General features: G+C 35.9%; 1 protein-coding gene across 2 annotated transcripts; it reads left to right on the forward strand.

Moving 5' to 3' along the window:
• Positions 1–1,705: 1,705 nt before the first annotated feature.
• Positions 1,706–10,407, forward strand: LOC132557494 (ankyrin-2-like). Of its 2 annotated transcripts, none has more exons than XM_060221983.1 (2): positions 1,706–1,798; positions 5,876–10,407. In XM_060221983.1, exon 2 carries the CDS (start codon positions 5,958–5,960, stop codon positions 8,142–8,144), a length of 2,187 nt encoding a protein of 728 aa, XP_060077966.1. In that variant the 5' UTR covers positions 1,706–1,798; positions 5,876–5,957; the 3' UTR covers positions 8,145–10,407. The 2 variants fall into 2 exon arrangements, with proteins under 2 accessions (XP_060077966.1, XP_060077967.1); XM_060221984.1 differs by lacking the exon at positions 1,706–1,798 and adding an exon at positions 2,479–2,572.
• The last annotated feature ends 8,686 nt before the right edge of the window (positions 10,408–19,093 follow it).

The following is a 19,093-nucleotide window of genomic DNA, read 5'->3' on the forward strand; positions in this document are numbered from 1 at the left end:
CGAAGTGTAAAATATCAATTTTATTGGCAAGGCCAAATGGAGAATGCACAACCGAGATGTAAATATATTGTCATAAACCCAATGTGATATAGAAGGGACGGTTTTGCTTCGACTTTTACTTTGTCGCATACATGAAGAAAGCTAATTTTAAAAAGTCTTAAAAGGGTCAAGAATAAATTGAGAAACGATAATGGTCGCCGTGTTATGCAGTAGAAAATTGACATTCGTCGTTTATATTGGATTCGTAAACTTCACAAGACAACATCATTCAAACGTTAGGGATACTTTTAATGTTTTATGTAAATATGGCTACTGATATTGGCAACGATGAACACTGCAGCGAAGAACACATTATCTCCAATATCAGATATAACACTCAACCTAATGCACGCTTTAAGTTTCTACAATATATACAGTTGATCAAACCTCTTAAAAATAAGTACTGTTTAGGCTAAAACATAATCTATATAACATGTATTTATGGAGATCCTGGTGTAAAGAAAGAAAGCCACATGTATAGATGGGGTTCAAATGAAGCTGATCCCTTTGTGCAAATATTGTTAATTATTTTTAAAAGAGGGAATTTCTTTTCCAGCAAGCTCAAAAAGGCTCAGGTACATTGAAGTTTTAGTTATTAAGAAAAATTATATTTTAGACAAACATCTATGGGCTAGTTAGTATCGTTTTATTATATCTAAAGTGTTTGAGGGAACTCCAAGTGATCAACTGGCTAATCATACAAATAACATAGAACGGGAAACCATTGAGTTTTTTAGTGCCACGGATCTATAAATGACTCTTTTCGATACAGGGTGATATATCTGTCGTGAATAGCTCAAACATGCATTTTGTTTATAAAAAATCTAAGTAAACAGAGAATAATTGTCATAAAAATTAGCGAGATCAATTTGAAAATTGAAATTTCTATTTATTTATTGTAAACTTTTGGAGTAAAATTGTATACAAACACAGCATCGCTAATTACCTGTAATTGATACAATATTTCAGTTCAAATATTCCATAATACAATCATGGTTCAGAAGATATCAATTTACACGTTATGATTAGAACGTTTCTAGTCACTCATGATAATCAGGGATCAATTAGATACAAACATGCATTTTCTAGCATTTGAAAGAACTAGGAAAAGTAGAAAAACACAGTCTCAATTCCCTCTATTACACGTTTCTCATTTAACTTGGCTTACTTGACTTTCAAGATATGGCTACAAATATATCTAATTATGTTGGCGTGCTAGTATTGCATTTAGTACATTGCATACCATTACAGTGGAATTACAAGAAAATCCCGGACTTGTTTGAAAGTTAAGAAAAGCTACCAATTGTCGAGAAATGCCACCAATTTTCGGAAAATATCTATGTTTGGCTGGAAAATTGTGTAAACATTAGAAAACACCATTTGCCTTGATAACTTAACACCAAAACTACATGCGATTGTACTTTAATAATATTTATTGTAATTAGCTACATTGTAATGCGATACCAGAGAATAAAAGCCTCATCCTGAATTTTTCAAGCATCAACGATTTCCTGGTTGATACATTCGCACTGAATATGAAGATATCCAGTCTGTCCACATATAGTCAAGTACTGGGTTGTAGTTTGTATCACAAGCACCAATGGCACTCTTTCGTGGCGGGAGGTAGAAAAACAACGTGTCCAAGTTCAAGGTCGATCAGGTGCGCCAGACCAGATCGTTTAACGATGATTCTGTGTCAAGGGAAGTGTCATCAGTCGTCGGTGTTTACGTGTGACAACAAGTAATTCCCAATTATAATGTAAGTTGATATATATTTCTTCTTATTCGGTTAATTGAAGCGCACCTTATTATGACTGATGTTTAAAAATAGGGTTTACAACCATGCCAAATTGGATTGTTTACATTTTTCTGTTTTTGTGACATTAAATAAACCATTGGCAGTCATGAAAGCAGAAAAGTACGGAAGCAAATGTAATTCTCAGATAACAGTTGAGCACACGATCTTGGTGATATTGGTTCGTGATAACATGTAGATTATAGAGCGGAGCTCCGGCATATCGGGCTATATAGGCAGATGTGGCTATATAGTAAAATCTGACGATACTTATATCAGGCAAATGTAAACATACAGCTGCGGTCCGGCCACATTTCTATCGTGCAGATCGAGGAAATGGATGACGAATCATGTCTGTCAGTGAAATGAATGTTTTTGGCATATTTGCTCAGGCGATTAAAAAAAGGCATTGTTACATGTGTGTCGTCTGCAGGGAAGCATCCCTTTGATGCAGATTCGGGTCACAAGTGCACTCCCAGCATGATGGTTCTGTGCAAAAATATATAACCCACAATGGATGTGAATTGTGTGATGGAAGCAAGTGAAATATGAGGTGTCTTAATGAATTAAAGATATTTCATGTCTCACCATTTGAACATGTGGATAAAGGGATGCAAGTACGAGAAATTGCAAAGATGAAAGTCAACGTTAACAAAATCACTGAAAATGGTGTCTTAAAACAAAATCTTCCATTTTACCAACTGTCTACATCGATGTGACACCATGTCGTGACCAGGGGTATGGTACAGTTGTTTACATTTGCCCTATATACATGTACATATAATCAAATGTGACAATAGCCAGATTTGCCTATATGATGCTCCAGTACCTGATCAGCACATACATTCACAGCAATGCTAGATTACTCAAAATCCCTAATTGTTATTTAATTTGTCTTTGGTTCTCTATTATTGCCCCACCCAACCGCTATCCCTCTTCATTTTTTTTCGATCCACTCAAAATGTTTTTGAATATGCCCATAGCCATTTCACTCTAAAATGAACTAATGATCAAGAACACAAAATGAAATGGTGTGATTCTACTTGTAAATTGTCTAACCATTACATCTGCCACATGTTATGTGGTAGTGGTTAGCTGAATAATGTTTCAAGCAGAAAAATACATTTAATTTTTGCCTTCTTCAGTATGATTTTCAGCAATCCAGGTCCTGTGAGAATTATAACCAAGGACATGTTATGAAACTAGTGCTCAGAATAAACAATTTTTCTTTCCATTGGCACACACAGTTTTCCAGGATTGGAAGGCAGAGTTTATTCAGTGGTCAGGTGACACAATGGTAATGCACTCGCCTTTCATCTCTTTGTCTGGGGTTTGCTTACTGAAATGGATGTAGGGTCACCTGACTAAGTGGGTTTCCCCAGGAACTCGGGTTCCCTCACACAGTAGGACCCCTCACACACTTCCATTTTTGGCCAACAAGAGTGATTTGGATAAGTTGGAATAACTTCTTTTGCAATTGTTGTAAAATAAAGTTCAATTTTGGAGTATGTCATGGTGCAATCACTCCCTCCTTCAAGGGTTCAGGTCATAACCGAGTCACTGTGTAATATGTAATTACAGTACATCAAATATCCATATCAGACTCCATTTCATTATTTGGAAAAAAATGGTGTCTCCAAGTACTGATTAGAACCATCATATCATATGGTGTGTCTACTGTTATTATACTGACCAGTTACATCAATATAATGGTGTTTCTACTGACCAGTCACATCGATACAAAGATGTTTCTACTGACCAGTTACATCCATAAAAAGGTGTTTCTACTGACCATTTACATCAATATAATGGTGATTCTACTGAACATTTACATCAATATGATGGTGTTTCTACTGACCAGTCACATCAATATAATGGTGTTTCTACTGACCAGTCACATCAATATGATGGTGTTTCTACTGACCAGTCACATCAATATAATGGTGTTTCTACTGACCAGTCACATCCATACAAAGGTGTTTCTACTGACCAGTCACATCCATACAAAGGTGTTTCTACTGACCATTTACATCAATATAATGATTTTTCTACTGACCATTTACATCAATATAATGGTGTTTCTACTGACATGTTACAGGTTTACATCATATCATATGGTGTGTCTACTGTTAGTACTGACCAGTGACATTAGTATAGTGGTGTTTCTATGGTGACCTGTTACCTGTACATCACTATAAATGGTGTTTCTACTGACAAGTTACATCAATACATATCTCTATTGACCAATTAAAAAAGTACATATATTCCTATTGACCTGCAGCTACTTAAGTACCAAGTGACAAGGATCGCTCGATGGAGATTTGGCTTAGTTTCACAACTTACAAAACACCAAGGCATACGGTTATATGCTCCTAACCTCTTGTACTTTGTGTTCTTCTGGAAGCTTGCCATGAGAAACTGACTGTTATGGTAGTGTCCTTGGCCATGACACTTTGCCTTAGTTGCACATGATAGCGATTGATGGGCCTTCCATATATTTTTCAGTGAGGTAGACATGTATGCTGTTATAACCATCACTGCTGCCAAGACAATATCCTCAGTTATAATAATGCAAATAGGGACGCGATACTGACCAGATATATCAGAATGTGTGGTGTAACAGCTGTGTCTTTAAGTAGTCAACACAAAACCTAGATAGAAATATAGAAGACGGTAAAGCTTACACTGTTATCATTTAGGTCAAGGTTTAAACATACCACCAACACCATAGTGTACATGTACTATTTATCAATCAGGTGTGTTATCTGAAATCATGGTCAATCATGATCAGGGCACCTGCCATTAGGAGAATATGTGGATAAAAGGAAAGATATTTTGTAAAATACAGGTATGTCAAATGAAGGTTTTAAGTATTGAGTATAGAATGTAAATAGTGATATTTTGGGTGTGTAGATAAGCCTTGTATTAATGTCAACAAATTGTGTGTAGGTAATTGTCATATTGATGTCATAAAATTGTGTGTAGATAATTGCTATTTGATATAATCAAATTGTGTATAGGTAAGTGGTATATTCATGTCATCAAATTGTGTATAGGTAAGTGGTAAATGTCATTAAATTGTGTGTAGGTAAGTGGTATATGTCATCAAATTGTGTGTAGGTAATGGTCATATTGATGTCATAAAATTGTGTGTATACATCATAAAACTGTGTGTAGATAATTGCTGTTTGTTATAATCAAATTGTGTATAGGTAAGTGGTATATTCATGTCATCAAATTGTGTGTAGGTAATGGTCATATTGATGTCATAAAATTGTAAGTAAGTAAGTGGTATACATCATAAAACTGTGTGTAGATAATTGCTGTTTGCTATAATCAAATTGTGTGTAGGTAAGTGGTATATTCATGTCATCAAATTGTGTGTAGGTAAGTGGTATATTCATGTCATCAAATTGTGTATAGGTAAGTGGTAAATGTCATTAAATTGTGTGTAGGTAAGTGGTATATGTCATCAAATTGTGTGTAGGTAATGGTCATATTGATGTCATAAAATTGTAAGTAAGTAAGTGGTATACATCATAAAACTGTGTGTAGATAATTGCTGTTTGTTATAATCAAATTGTGTATAGGTAAGTGGTATATTCATGTCATCAAATTGTGTGTAGGTAATGGTCATATTGATGTCATAAAATTGTAAGTAAGTAAGTGGTATACATCATAAAACTGTGTGTAGATAATTGCTGTTTGCTATAATCAAATTGTGTGTAGGTAAGTGGTATATTCATGTCATCAAATTGTGTGTAGGTAAGTGGTATATTCATGTCATCAAATTGTGTGTAGGTAAGTGGTATATTCATGTCATCAAATTGTGTGCTGTTTTGTTTTGTATATTAGTTGTATTTCTGATTGTTGATAGCTTTTACTTTCTTTAAACATTAATCACATGATTATTAATAATTTGTTAAGTGTGCTCATTAAGATATCTGTCAATATGATCAATATAATATAAGAGGGACAAGTAATTCACCCCTCTATATGAAGTTAGAAACTGATTTTTCATTTGGAATACATCTGTTTCAGAACACATGATGAAGCCAGTGCTACTGCCAAACAAATAGACAGGACAGATCTCACTAGACTGGTCTGGAAACCTACTTGAGGCATGGCCTCCTTCCTGGACTTTACATATGAATGCCTGTACCATCTTAATCAGTACTTCAAGGCATCATGGCCTGTCAGACTACTGTTCGGATCTCACCTCAAACCTCCATCTCATGGAACAGAACTCAAAGTGCTCAGGGTGATTGACCTTCTGAGGCACAAGAAGGACCCACAGGAATCCAGCATTGTCAAGTTGGTGAATGAACTACCTGTAGATGAAAACATATTATGTGTTAAAGATCAAGTTAATGGGTACAATTTACTGCAGCTTGCAGTGATAAATGGCCGCAAGGATATCCTTGTTCTCCTAGCCAAGAGCAGAGTCATTCGATACCACTCCAAGTGTAGCCCTCCTCTTCACCTAGCAGCACACCTTGGGTATGAAGGCTTGTTAGAAATTCTCCTGAAGAATGGAGCTGATGTGTGTGAAATTGGAGGTCTTTGCTATCCAGGTCAGCATCAGGCAGTGAAATATTCCAAATGGATGGGATTGTTAGATCGGCCTGTATTTGCATGTCAAAAAGAACCATCTCTGCCAGTGTTTTGTGCAATATCTGAGAACAATATTGGTTGTGTGAAAATTCTTTTGACCCAGATGACAGAACAAGGTATACCACTGCCTTTGCCGTCAGTTCTTCTCCATTTCTCCTGTCATAAAGGATCTGCAGATTGTATTGAGTATTTCTGTAAAAAATTCCCAGAGGAGGTGAACTCCATAGACAATGAAAGAGACACTCCTCTACTGGCAGCTGTTGGTTGGGGACAAAAGTGTGTGAGGATTCTAATTGAACATGGAGCAGATGCCAGAGGCATTTCAAAATTAGGTGAAACAGCTCTTCACAGACTGTACAGAAATGATATTGATGGACTTTTTACAATCTATGATACAACAAAATTTCTCCTGACAACTGGATTGGAGCAGATGATAAATGAGGTAAATAATGAATATGAAACTCCACTTCATGTTCTCGTAACACATGTCGGGTTTATTGGTGGTCATCTTCTCCACAAACAAGACGATGGCCGGCATGTGTCTCGCAGCGAGATGCAGACCGACTATCAAGAACAGGTGATTGGTACATTGCAGTTGTTGCTGCAGTTCAATGCTGACCCTGACTGTGAAAATCGTCTCAACCTCACACCCATAAACAAGCTTCTACATATTGCTCTCAAATCTTCCTTTCAGCAGCAACAGGCAGCAATACCTTGCATCTGTGACTCCATTGATGCACAGTATTTATACAAGAATAACTTTGGCTACATCAAAAAGGCAGTAGAAGTTCTGCTGAAGCATGGATCAAATCCTAACTCGCAATGTCAAGTTGGTCACACACCACTTATTCTTATTCTACAGTGTCTTTCAGAAATGGATATTGAGGATATCTGCCTGGAACAGAATGGTATCCTGGAGACGATAGAAATTCTTTTGTGTCACGGAGCTGAAACAAACTTCATGTACATAGAGCAAGGTACTTGTTCCACATTATTGTCAGAGATAGCCAGTCGCTACTTTGCTGGCCAGAGATATTTACCTGCTATCAAGGAAGACATGTTGGCTAAGTATGCTCAGCTAGTAAACCAAGTGCTTGAACTTATGTTGAAATATGGAATGAATCCAAATCATGTATCGAGAAAAAAACGCAAACATTTACAAGGTGGTTCAGGAAATGCATTAATTGACTTTGTTCGATTGGCTCAGCAAGCAAACACAACTTCAGACTTTGCAGTGATAAGACTTTGGCTTTTGACACTGTTCCAGTGGGGTGCAGACCCTGATTTAGAACCATATGCCTCGGAGCCCATTATCTGTCATTCACAAAGCTCCATATTTCTGAAACACCAGGGCACCCAGGCTCTCAACCACTACATTTATGAGGTGAAGGAGTTTGACAGTCTTCTTGATGACGGACATGCCCAGGATCTGCTGCTTCTCTTTTACAACACAATGAATCATTGTGTCTTGTATGACTGTCTCAGCAATGCTAGATTCATGGCACGTTTCCATCCATTAGGTGCCACTGGACATGACTTTGTCAAGTTGCTTACAAGACTCAGTGAGAACCCGAGAAGTCTGAAAGAAATAGCACGTGTCTCCATCTATGTGGCCTTACAGAGAAACCTAGCTAGGAGAGTGCCTGAGCTACCATTACCAAACCCAATGAAAAACTACCTACTTGAGATCCAGTAGGAAATGGATAAAATAGTAAACCAAGCATGTTCACACTCTTGTGCTTATGATTAATCTATTGTCACAAATGTCATATTTACATTGGTTGCTGCTGTGATAAGTTATCATACAGTACCATTGGCTGATGATCAGACTTAGCAGCAGCTAATGGAACACACTTCCAAAACACAGAGTGAATTGTACAAGTTAAATCTCCTTGTCAGGCATGCATTTACCTACATGAATAATCTTTGATGTTTTTTACATATCAGCAATTCATGGACTTATTTTCTGATTATGTAAAATTGAAGAGATGTGAATTCTCCCTGTCTTCATTCTGAGAAGTGATGTAGCTTCTTCATGTCTAGGTCATAATATGTAGATTGCTAACCAATTGACTTCTAGTCTTATTTATTTGACCTTCTGACTATTGTCATATTGCGATAGCGCTCAGTATCTTTTACTTTATGAGTTTTCGGTCTTGTGTTCATGGCATACTTTTCCTCAAGAGTTCTGGTCTGTGTAATTGATAATGCTGTGATCTTTGATATCAGTAATTGTCAATGTCACAGGACTGTAACATCAACACAACTAGAGGCATTCAGATGATGAAATATTTATTGGAGCAATGTTGATTATTAGTCGGACAATGACATGTACCATTTAATAATCATGAAATTCAAAATTCTACACTCCTTTAAATGAGTTTATTTTATTTATTTAGAACTTCGTATACTTCATATAATAATTAGTCATTATGTCGAATATTAATCATGGTTGTGAGAAATCCAGATTATTTGATTATAAGCGAGTTGCTAACGCCTTGTATTTGGATGCTTTTACCACTGTTATCGTTTTGTTGTATGATGTAATCAGCTGTTTATATATTAGTAATGATTTAATGATCATTGAGAACTGCTTATAATTAAAAGTTGAAAACTTTATTCAGAATGTTATTTCAGGATTTCAGTTTCATGAATTGTCCTTGAAATAGAGTTTTTGAAAATAAACCGATAAAGTTCATTTTTATTTATTTTTATAAATCAACCGATCCTGTTCACAGAGTTCTGAGAATACTGTAGATTCGACCTTGTATGATGTCCTTAGAGAAAGGTCTACATTTGCATGTAATTGGTATGTTTCTTACCTGTGAGAAGTGACAGTAACTTGTATGCATCAGTAAATGAAGACTATATATACATGTAACTGTTATATACTAGGCGTCTTCAATTTGCTCAGATTATGCTAAGCTCATAAATCATTTGTCAGTGAAATTTGGTTTACAAGCTTGTATCCTAACCTGAGATATGGATTTAGTAGTGGGTAGATTTATTTTTTTTAAGATTTTAAACAGACACAATGGAATGTTTACATTGGTTATGAAGATCTACTGTGTATATGTATTAGATAAGGTAACATGAAAACACTACTTCGTAGAAATTTTGGGTTCATCTTTTTATATCTTGGTTGTTAGATTTTATCAATATGATCAGCATAATAGTCTCATGCTGTAGATAGTTTGATGGATCTATTCTTTCTATACAGTATTCGATCAATGTTGAAAAAGAAGTGATAGATGGGGCATACCAATCTTCAAAAGAAAATCTTATTTGGTATTGATGGATTTTAATGCAATTGGCAAAATATTTATATACAAAGGGAAATAACCTTTAATAATAATTCTGAAAACATGGTTAATAATTCATGGGATTCTTCAGCGATGGTACAGGTCTAAAAAAAGTAGCGAATAGAAGAAACATTGAGAAAATGAAATATTGGCATTTTTAGAATAAATAAACACAAACTAAATGTAAACTCTTTACCCTGAGACAGCTTTCATAATGATGACAAATGGATGATGATTAACCACCGAATGGCAGAGTTCTGCAATGACTTCAATCATAATAACTTCCTCACACTTCAAGGGCACTAGTAGTTACACAATATTTCATTCAATGACTCAAAATGTTAATATATTGTTTTGATGTGGAAACAAGATTAAATCTTAGTTTAGAAATGATTCATGATGATAAACACATTTCCGGTGCATGCCATCTGTTTATGTGTTGGCTCAATGTTTTGGTTTCTTCAGTTTTTCTTAATAGTATGATTCAATGATTAAAGTTTAATTAAGAGAAAATCATGTTTTTGGCATTGAATTGATGATTGTTTGAGACAAATGTAATGATCCTTTGCTTATTTTCAGTAGACCTCTATGTCACTCTTGGTTTGAAACTGTATGTGTTGTGCGAAAGTCACAATAAAATATCACAAAGAAGATAAAGACAGTACACCGAAATGAAAATTTTAATTAAAAAGTAATACAGATCAATTCATATATATATATATATATATATATATGTATATATATATATATCTACTCTGGATTGTTCATTGTCTTTACTCCTCTCACATCCGTATACAGTGTACAATATATGTCCTGGCGGGGAGTCACATGACCAAAAGTGATTGTTCCCATAAATACATAAAATGGTGACCAACAAAGTTTTTTGACAGTGAGACCAGTTCACAAAGGGAAGAATTCATTTAGAAAGTGTCAGATTTAAGTAAGTCCAAGTCACCTTATCTGTGTTTCCACACATTTCAACATCAAAAGACAATGGGTGACTACTCCATTTAGCCTCAGACACATGCCTGGTCCATTTAGCCTCAGACACTCTACTTGCCATCAAGGTTCAGACACATGACTTGTCCATCTAGCCTCACACACATGACTTGTCCATATAGCCTGAGTCACACAACTTGTCCATCAAGGTTAAGACACATGACTAGTCCATCAAGGTTAAGACACATGACTAGTCCATCAAGGTTAAGACACATGACTTGTCCATCAATGTTCAGACACATGACTTGTCCATCAAGGTTCAGACACATGACTTGTCCATCAAGGTTAAGTCACATGACTTGTCCATCAAGGTTAAGTCACATGACTTGTCCATCTAGTCTAATCAAATGACTAATCTGTAAAGCCTCAGACACGACATGTGACTAGTCCATGACTAGAGCATGAAGGAAAATTATGTCTTATTTTTAAAGTAATGTCTTACATGATATGACTGTTTCCTCTACGTCAGACATAGTGTGACTAGTTAATCTAACATCAGACAAGGCGCGACTTCCATTTAGTGTCAAACACTGTGCGACTGTTTACTCTATGTCAGACATAGTGTGACTAGTAAATTTAACATCAGACAAGGCGTGACTTCCATTTAGTGTCAGAGACTGTGTGACTGTTTCCTCAACGTCAGACATAGTGTGACTAGTAAATTTAACATCAGACAAGGTGTGACCTCCATTTAGCAGCTGACACTTTGTGACTGTTTCATCTAGTGTGTGACATAGTGTGACTATCAAGTCTAACATCAGACAAGGCGTGACTTCCATTTAGTGTTGGACACTGTGTGACTATTTCATTTAGCGTCCGACATAGTGTGACTAGTAAATGTAACATCAGACAAGGCATGACTTCCATTTAGTGTCAGACACTGTGTGACTGTTTCAACTAGTGTGTGACATAGTGTGACTAGTTAGACTAACATCAGACAGGCGCTACTACTTTTTAGTGTCAGACATGGTGTAGATAAGTCCATCAAGGTCAAGGAAGTTGTGACTGTTCCATCTAGTGTCAGACATGGTGTGGCTATAGTCCATCAAGGGTTAGGGATGGTGTGACTGTTCCATCTAGTGTCAGACATGGTGTGGCTAGTAACAAGGGTTAGGGATGGTGTGACTGTTCCATCTAGTGTCAGACATGGTGTGGCTCTAGTCCATCAAGGGTTAGGGATGGTGTGACTATTCCATCTAGTGTCAGACATGGTGTGGCTCTAGTCCATCAAGGGTTAGGGATGGTGTGACTGTTCCATCTAGTGTCAGACATGGTGTGGCTAGTAACAAGGGTCAGAGACAGTGTGATTGTTCCATCTAGTGTCAGACATGGTGTGGCTAGTAACAAGGGTCAAAGACAGTGTAATTGTTCCATCTAGTGTCAGACATGGTGTGGCTAGTAACAAGGGTCAGAGACAGTGTGATTGTTCCATCTAGTGTCAGACATGGTGTGGCTAGTAACAAGGGTCAGAGACAGTGTGATTGTTCCATCTAGTGTTAGACATGGTGTGGCTAGTAACAAGGGTCAGAGACAGTGTGACTGTTCCATCTAGTGTCAGACATGGTGTGGCTATAGTCCATCAAGGGTTAGGGATGATGTGACTGTTCCATCTAGTGTCAGACAGGGTGTGGCTATAGTCCATCAAGGGTTAGGGATGATGTGACTGTTCCATCTAGTGTCAGACATGGTGTGGCTAGTAACAAGGGTCAGAGACAGTGTGACTGTTCCATCTAGTGTCAGACAGGGTGTGGCTATAGTCCATCAAGGGTTAGGGATGATGTGACTGTTCCATCTAGTGTCAGACATGGTGTGGCTAGTAACAAGGGTCAGAGACAGTGTGACTGTTCCATCTAGTGTCAGACATGGTGTGGCTATAGTCCATCAAGGGTTAGGGATGATGTGACTGTTCCATCTAGTGTCAGACATGGTGTGGCTATAGTCCATCAAGGGTTAGGGATGATGTGACTGTTCCATCTAGTGTCAGACATGGTGTGGCTATAGTCCATCAAGGGTTAGGGATGGTGTGACTGTTCCATCTAGTGTCAGACATGGTGTGGCTAGTAACAAGTGTCAGAGACAGTGTGACTGTTCCATCTAGTGTCAGACATGGTGTGGCTAGTAACAAGGGTCAGAGACAGTGTGATTGTTCCATCTAGTGTCAGACATGGTGTGGCTAGTAACAAGGGTCAGAGACAGTGTGATTGTTCCATCTAGTGTCAGACATGGTGTGGCTATAGTCCATTAAGGGTTAAGGATGGTGTGACTGTTCCATCTAGTGTCAGACATGGTGTGGCTAGTAACAAGGGTCAGAGACAGTGTGACTATTCCATCTAGTGTCAGACAGGGTGTGGCTCTAGTCCATCAAGGGTTAGGGATGGTGTGACTATTCCATCTAGTGTCAGACATGGTGTGGCTAGTAACAAGTGTCAGAGACAGTGTGATTGTTCCATCTAGTGTCAGACATGGTGTGGCTAGTAACAAGGGTCAAAGACAGTGTAATTGTTCCATCTAGTGTCAGACATGGTGTGGCTAGTAACAAGGGTTAGGGATGGTGTGACTGTTCCATCTAGTGTCAGACAGGGTGTGGCTCTAGTCCATCAAGGGTTAGGGATGGTGTGACTATTCCATCTAGTGTCAGACATGGTGTGGCTAGTAACATGTGTCAGAGACAGTGTGATTGTTCCATCTAGTGTCAGACATGGTGTGGCTAGTAACAAGGGTCAAAGACAGTGTAATTGTTCCATCTAGTGTCAGACATGGTGTGGCTAGTAACAAGGGTTAGGGATGGTTTGACTATTCCATCTAGTGTCAGACATGGTGTGGCTAGTAACAAGTGTCAGAGACAGTGTGATTGTTCCATCTAGTGTCAGACATGGTGTGGCTAGTAACAAGTGTCAGAGACAGTGTGATTGTTCCATCTAGCATCAAACACAAGATAAGTTTAGTCCATCTAGCTTGCAATCACAATGTGACTAATCAACCATATAGAAAGACGCATCATCAACATTTGATGAGGATGAATTTGTTCAGGAGATCTAAAGTTTTAAGCATCCTAACAATGGATATCTAATTAATCTTCAGCAGTATGAATTAGTAATTTATTAAAAAGGAAATGTTTAAGTGGGCATGGTATAATTTTACTTCAAGCATTTAACAATTATTATAACCATAGTTTTTTTTTAAATAATAAAATCTATATCAAGCCTTATGACTGTAGAAGATACCGATTGTCATCAAATAAGCATGTGTTGGTTGAAATCTTTGTCTTTTATGAATTACTAAGAAATATTGGTAAGTTTGATACACTAGTCAAAGTGTTAGTTGTGAAATTCTCTTCAATGAATGCCAATTAAGACCTAAACATACTGTGGCATTGTTGGTCAGCATGGTTTAATATTTTCTTGTCTGTAATCACGTGTATGATCTAACAAAAACACTAGTTATCCCTCACTAACTAATGTTAGTGTTCATACATAGAATTATTATAAAAGAAAACTGATTAGCTCTTTACTAATTTATTGACACCTAAAAGGTACATCTGATGGAAGGTATTGATCACTGCTGTGGAGTTAACTCGATTAAATCTATCTAGTAGCACCTGCTAGTCACTTGATGTTTAAACTAGAAAATTACGTCGTGTTCCCCTCTAATCTGCCTTTCATTGAGTGGGTCTCATCTCGCTCCATATAACCTTGGTTTGTCCTGATGATATGAAGTCTAAAACAGAACATCTGGACAGACGGATTATGGATACGCTACTACACAATGTCAATCTGATGACCAGGTGGGGCTGGATCAGTCACATGAGTGTTAGCCTTATATGTATCCTTAAGTGAAGACTGATCTATTGTACATGGTTCAACATGGACAGTTTGTGTTTCTTGCGAAGCTCAAAATAGACTGGTCCAGGCTGTCATAATTGTGTCCTTGGTCGAGACAATTTACACTAATTGTTTTGGTTACCATATGCCTCCTGTATGTTTTCAGTGAGGTAGCCACCAGCTACTACAAGGAGACCCCATCTCAACCTGACCCTGGCTGTTCATGGGACCATGAACCCCGCAAACTAACAAAACAAACACATAAACATATCTCAAGGTCAAAATACAGTCGGGTTAGAGTTTAGTTTTGTTTATTGTTGCTTTACGTCCAAAAAACAGCCAGGATCATTTCAGGACGTGTCAGTTTTCGATGGTGAAAGAAAGCTGTAGTTCCCAGGGAAAAACCTCCAACTTGTGGCTAGTATTTTGCGACTACCCTATGTTGACTGCGAACTCATGACCAAGAAGTGAGAAGAGGAAATGAAGTTGAAAGAGAATTAACTTAAATCACAGGATCTTTCACATCACCTGTCAGACCAATTGCTTCCCAACATAATTAAATTTTTCTGGACATATATTGAAAAGGTGCAAAATAGATGGATTTATCATTACAACTCGGAAGGATTTAACACACTCTGAATTTGGTTCAGCTGCAGGTAACATCACCTCATATAATTATTGTGTTTCATAATCAACAAACAATTAAGTCTGGCATTTTGTTTATAACTGGCAAAATGCTTGCATTTTTTCTGGATCGGCTTGGACAACAAAATAATACTTTGGCAGTATAATTTTCCAGTGTAAGGTACATTTTTGTGTATATATTTACTTGTTGTATACTGTGAACATATTTCAGCTGATACCTTATTTTATCACCTTTTTGCCCTGAAAGTATTGTGCTGAAATACGATTTGCACTAATTGCAATTTCTGTGTGTTGTTTATATTAAACAGTTATTGCAGATGCACTAACAAAAGGTGATAACAAACTAAAATTTGACTGTGCTAAATTAAGTAAACTGACAGTATAACTGGTTTCAAGATGTCAGTTTGACATTTGATATTTCTAAATTTTTTATCTTTTGCTTTTGATTTCACAATGTAAATTTTGGTATTTGTCAAATTTTCAAAAACAGTGATACAAAATTAATTAATAGATCTTCCCTACCTGTTAAGGTAAAAGTAAATGATAATGATGAAGGTAGTCATCAATTGTAAATATTTCCATACATATTCTAGACATTTGGTTGTAAACTTAATTACTGATTAGAAAATGGCTGTAGTAGTGGTTATTACTGTGACTTTACAGCACAACTTGTTCTGATAGTGTTAATTGCAAGTTGAAATACTTTACTTTCAGGAACACTTGGTCCAGCCCCCTGGTTCTTCTTCTTACATGTCCCTGTTTTAATCTTACATACAGGTTTTAATTTTGAATTCATTTTGATTTACATTTCAGTATATCCACAAAGTTCACATTGTCCCTTGTTTTTTGAGACAATAAAACAATTCCCACACCAGATTCATCAACACAATAAATGTTTTCACTGTTTCTTTAGATCAAAGATAATAAGTAGCACAATAGCAGATCTGATGTCTAAACTGACACCTTAGAATACTGTTTTGAGAGATCGACAGATATAACTGCTCACATAGTGATACTGTAATTTATAGAGCTGTCTTCAATTACTAACAGCTTCAGTTAAACCAGAAACATTGCTACAAAACACTAATTAGTCAATATATTACAATTTTTATTCTGAAAACAAACAATTGGTAGAAGGGATTTAACATATAATTAAATTACTGTAGTCCAGAAGACTGCATTGAATAACACAATTGTAAGCTTGATACATATTGGGAAAAGGGACTTAACAAATATCAGTAATGCTAATGTTTTTGTTTGTTTGTTTTTTCATCTTGAAATCAAATATAAATCACATATAAAAAATGTTTTTTCTTAAACTGTTTAGCATCAATGCCATCCCAAACACTGAGGTTTGATGTATCATTTGAATATCAGCTATTTTGATCACAAAATTGTGATGGTCCCACCTATTTTCTAGAACTCTTATGAGTTTGTGTATAACATACAAACACAGAGAAGATGATAGAGAAAATTATGGAAATGAACGAACATATTTCTTTAAGTTATGGAATGCATTAATGGAAATAATTTAACACTGAAAACAAAGAGTTATCTCTCTTTTCATACTGCATGCATGTTTACATCAGGATCACTTTCATCAGGTAAATGTAAAGGAAATGGTATTTCTGAACAATTTAGGTGCATGTATCAACATTACCAACCTTTTTGATAAAGTTTTATTGAAACATGGTAAATGAAAGTATAATTTCATGAATATAATGGAATTTTGAAATGAAAGAAAATTATAAAAAGTGTAAAACATCGCTTGTCTAAATCAATATCTCGGACACACATACAATTTCTACATAATCTGATGGAAACACACTTTCATTCAAACATATGTACATCATTTGTAAAATCTTGTTCACATCTCATTGAGTGGAGTTTTTTTTAGGTCATACATGACATGACTATAGTTTTTTCTGGATTATAACTGTAACTTTTTTCCTCGTGGTTTGGGTGTGCAAGTTAACTGCCAATGCGGCTTATATGTGGTAGTCCATATATAGTCATACTGTACTTGACAGTTATATGATAATGCTAGAATGGATTTATTTTGGATTTAAATACCCTGGAAACTCTTTAGTCATACAACCAAGGGCTTATAGACTCTTGTCCTTTGTTTTAATCATATTCTCACTAAAAATCAATGTATGTTACTTGACTTAAGTCTGTTAGCTTTTGAGTGTCATTGCACTCGAACACTTATGTCTTTAAGCCCATTGTCACATGGTGCTTTTCTGATAAATACAAAAAAACTCCAGTTAAATTACTATACAATCTTGAAGCACAGTCCATATTCTTATATTCTAAGGTTTTTCTATGATAAAACATTCAGTACATACAATGACAAACATTCAGGCTGCAGTCATTCAAAGGTTAGTCAGATATAAACAGTGATTAGTAAAAAATGTTCAAATATGAATTAAACAAAATTGGGAACATTCTTTAAAATTGCACATCTGTAAATTTTTGTGACTGGTCAAATAAATATATTGAATGATTATCTTGATTTAAAAGGTTTTGGCCACAACATTTCATGTCAATCTAAAATGATACAATAATGTATATAGTAAGAAGCATTCCATTTCAGACGACTATGAAAGCTGGTCCCATCCCCTTTAGCTTAATCTGGTGAATATTTATATTTTGATTGCAAAACAAGGTCATGTCACACATGACATCAAAGTGTTACTGTGGCGATAGGGATACTCTATTTATACCTGATAAGACACTACTTTTGTGACACATGCCACGCCTCCATTCATTTTCAGATGTTCAAAATCGTTTTAAAGTTAAATCTACCTTTGTATAGAGTTATTGTTTACACAATGATGTATAACAACAAAAATTCTAAAGTGGTTTTTTTTCTTTCTTTTTCAAAAAATCATTTTGAAAGGGGAGCAACAACAGAAACAGCTGTATCTATGTTAATCACCTTGTCTGAAATGATTTTTAGCTTATATCTACAACAAGTACTGTTAATTATTATTTTAACTTAATTCTTTCACAATTAAAATTTAGTGATCGCAAATGTTATAAAAATACAGATCGAAATCAAACTGATGACCAAATCCATAGGAAAATAACTTAACTTTTTCATATTTCAATATATATTCTCAGTAACGATTAAAGTGATATATTTCAGGACCAAATAAAACTGAATTTTTTTCTTAGAAGTGGAGAGATATGGATATCTCTGTCCAAATGAACCCCTCCAAATAGATCACAGCAAAATTAAATGAAGATTATAACTTGTGATATTGCTTAGCCTTTGAGTATGTAATTAACTATAGGTGTTAAATGGTAGTTTGTTTCTTTATGGACCTCTTACAGCCTCTATAAAAACAAAACGGATAATATTCAGGGTCCACTGTTTGGACATACGTTTAGTTTTAGTAAAATCATATAAAGTGTTTAGTTAAAGTAGAAAATTTCACTTTCAACAGGATTGTATGAGAAGTATCTGTCTTCTATACTACTGTGTACATATTAGACATGGCCAGTCTAAAAAACACTTTGATGTCACATGTACTACGTGATCAGTCACCTCATTAAATTTCTCACTTATGCACAACAAATTTTGACTGCCTAAAACAAGTATTGGTGGTAGAACTTTTTAGATATGATGTAAGGGAATTGAACAAAAACCAAAATCGTGACCAAAACTCTTTAAAGTCTTTGCTTGTTCAGTGACAGTAATTAGAATTTTTCACAAACCATTTGTTAACTCTGACCAAACTATGAACAATTAGTGCCAGATTTCAATCTCAACTATTTCATGCAGGAAAACATCTCAGATGCTATTCTCAGACATTCATCAGCTCACAATAAGTTTAATCAGATCCAATATAAGAAATGATTTGGGAATATAT

The sequence above is a fragment of the Ylistrum balloti genome, unplaced genomic scaffold (genome assembly GCF_031769215.1).
Source record: "Ylistrum balloti isolate Yb309-2 unplaced genomic scaffold, AGI_CSIRO_Ybal_v1 Utg370680, whole genome shotgun sequence".
NCBI lineage: Eukaryota > Metazoa > Mollusca > Bivalvia > Pectinida > Pectinidae > Ylistrum > Ylistrum balloti.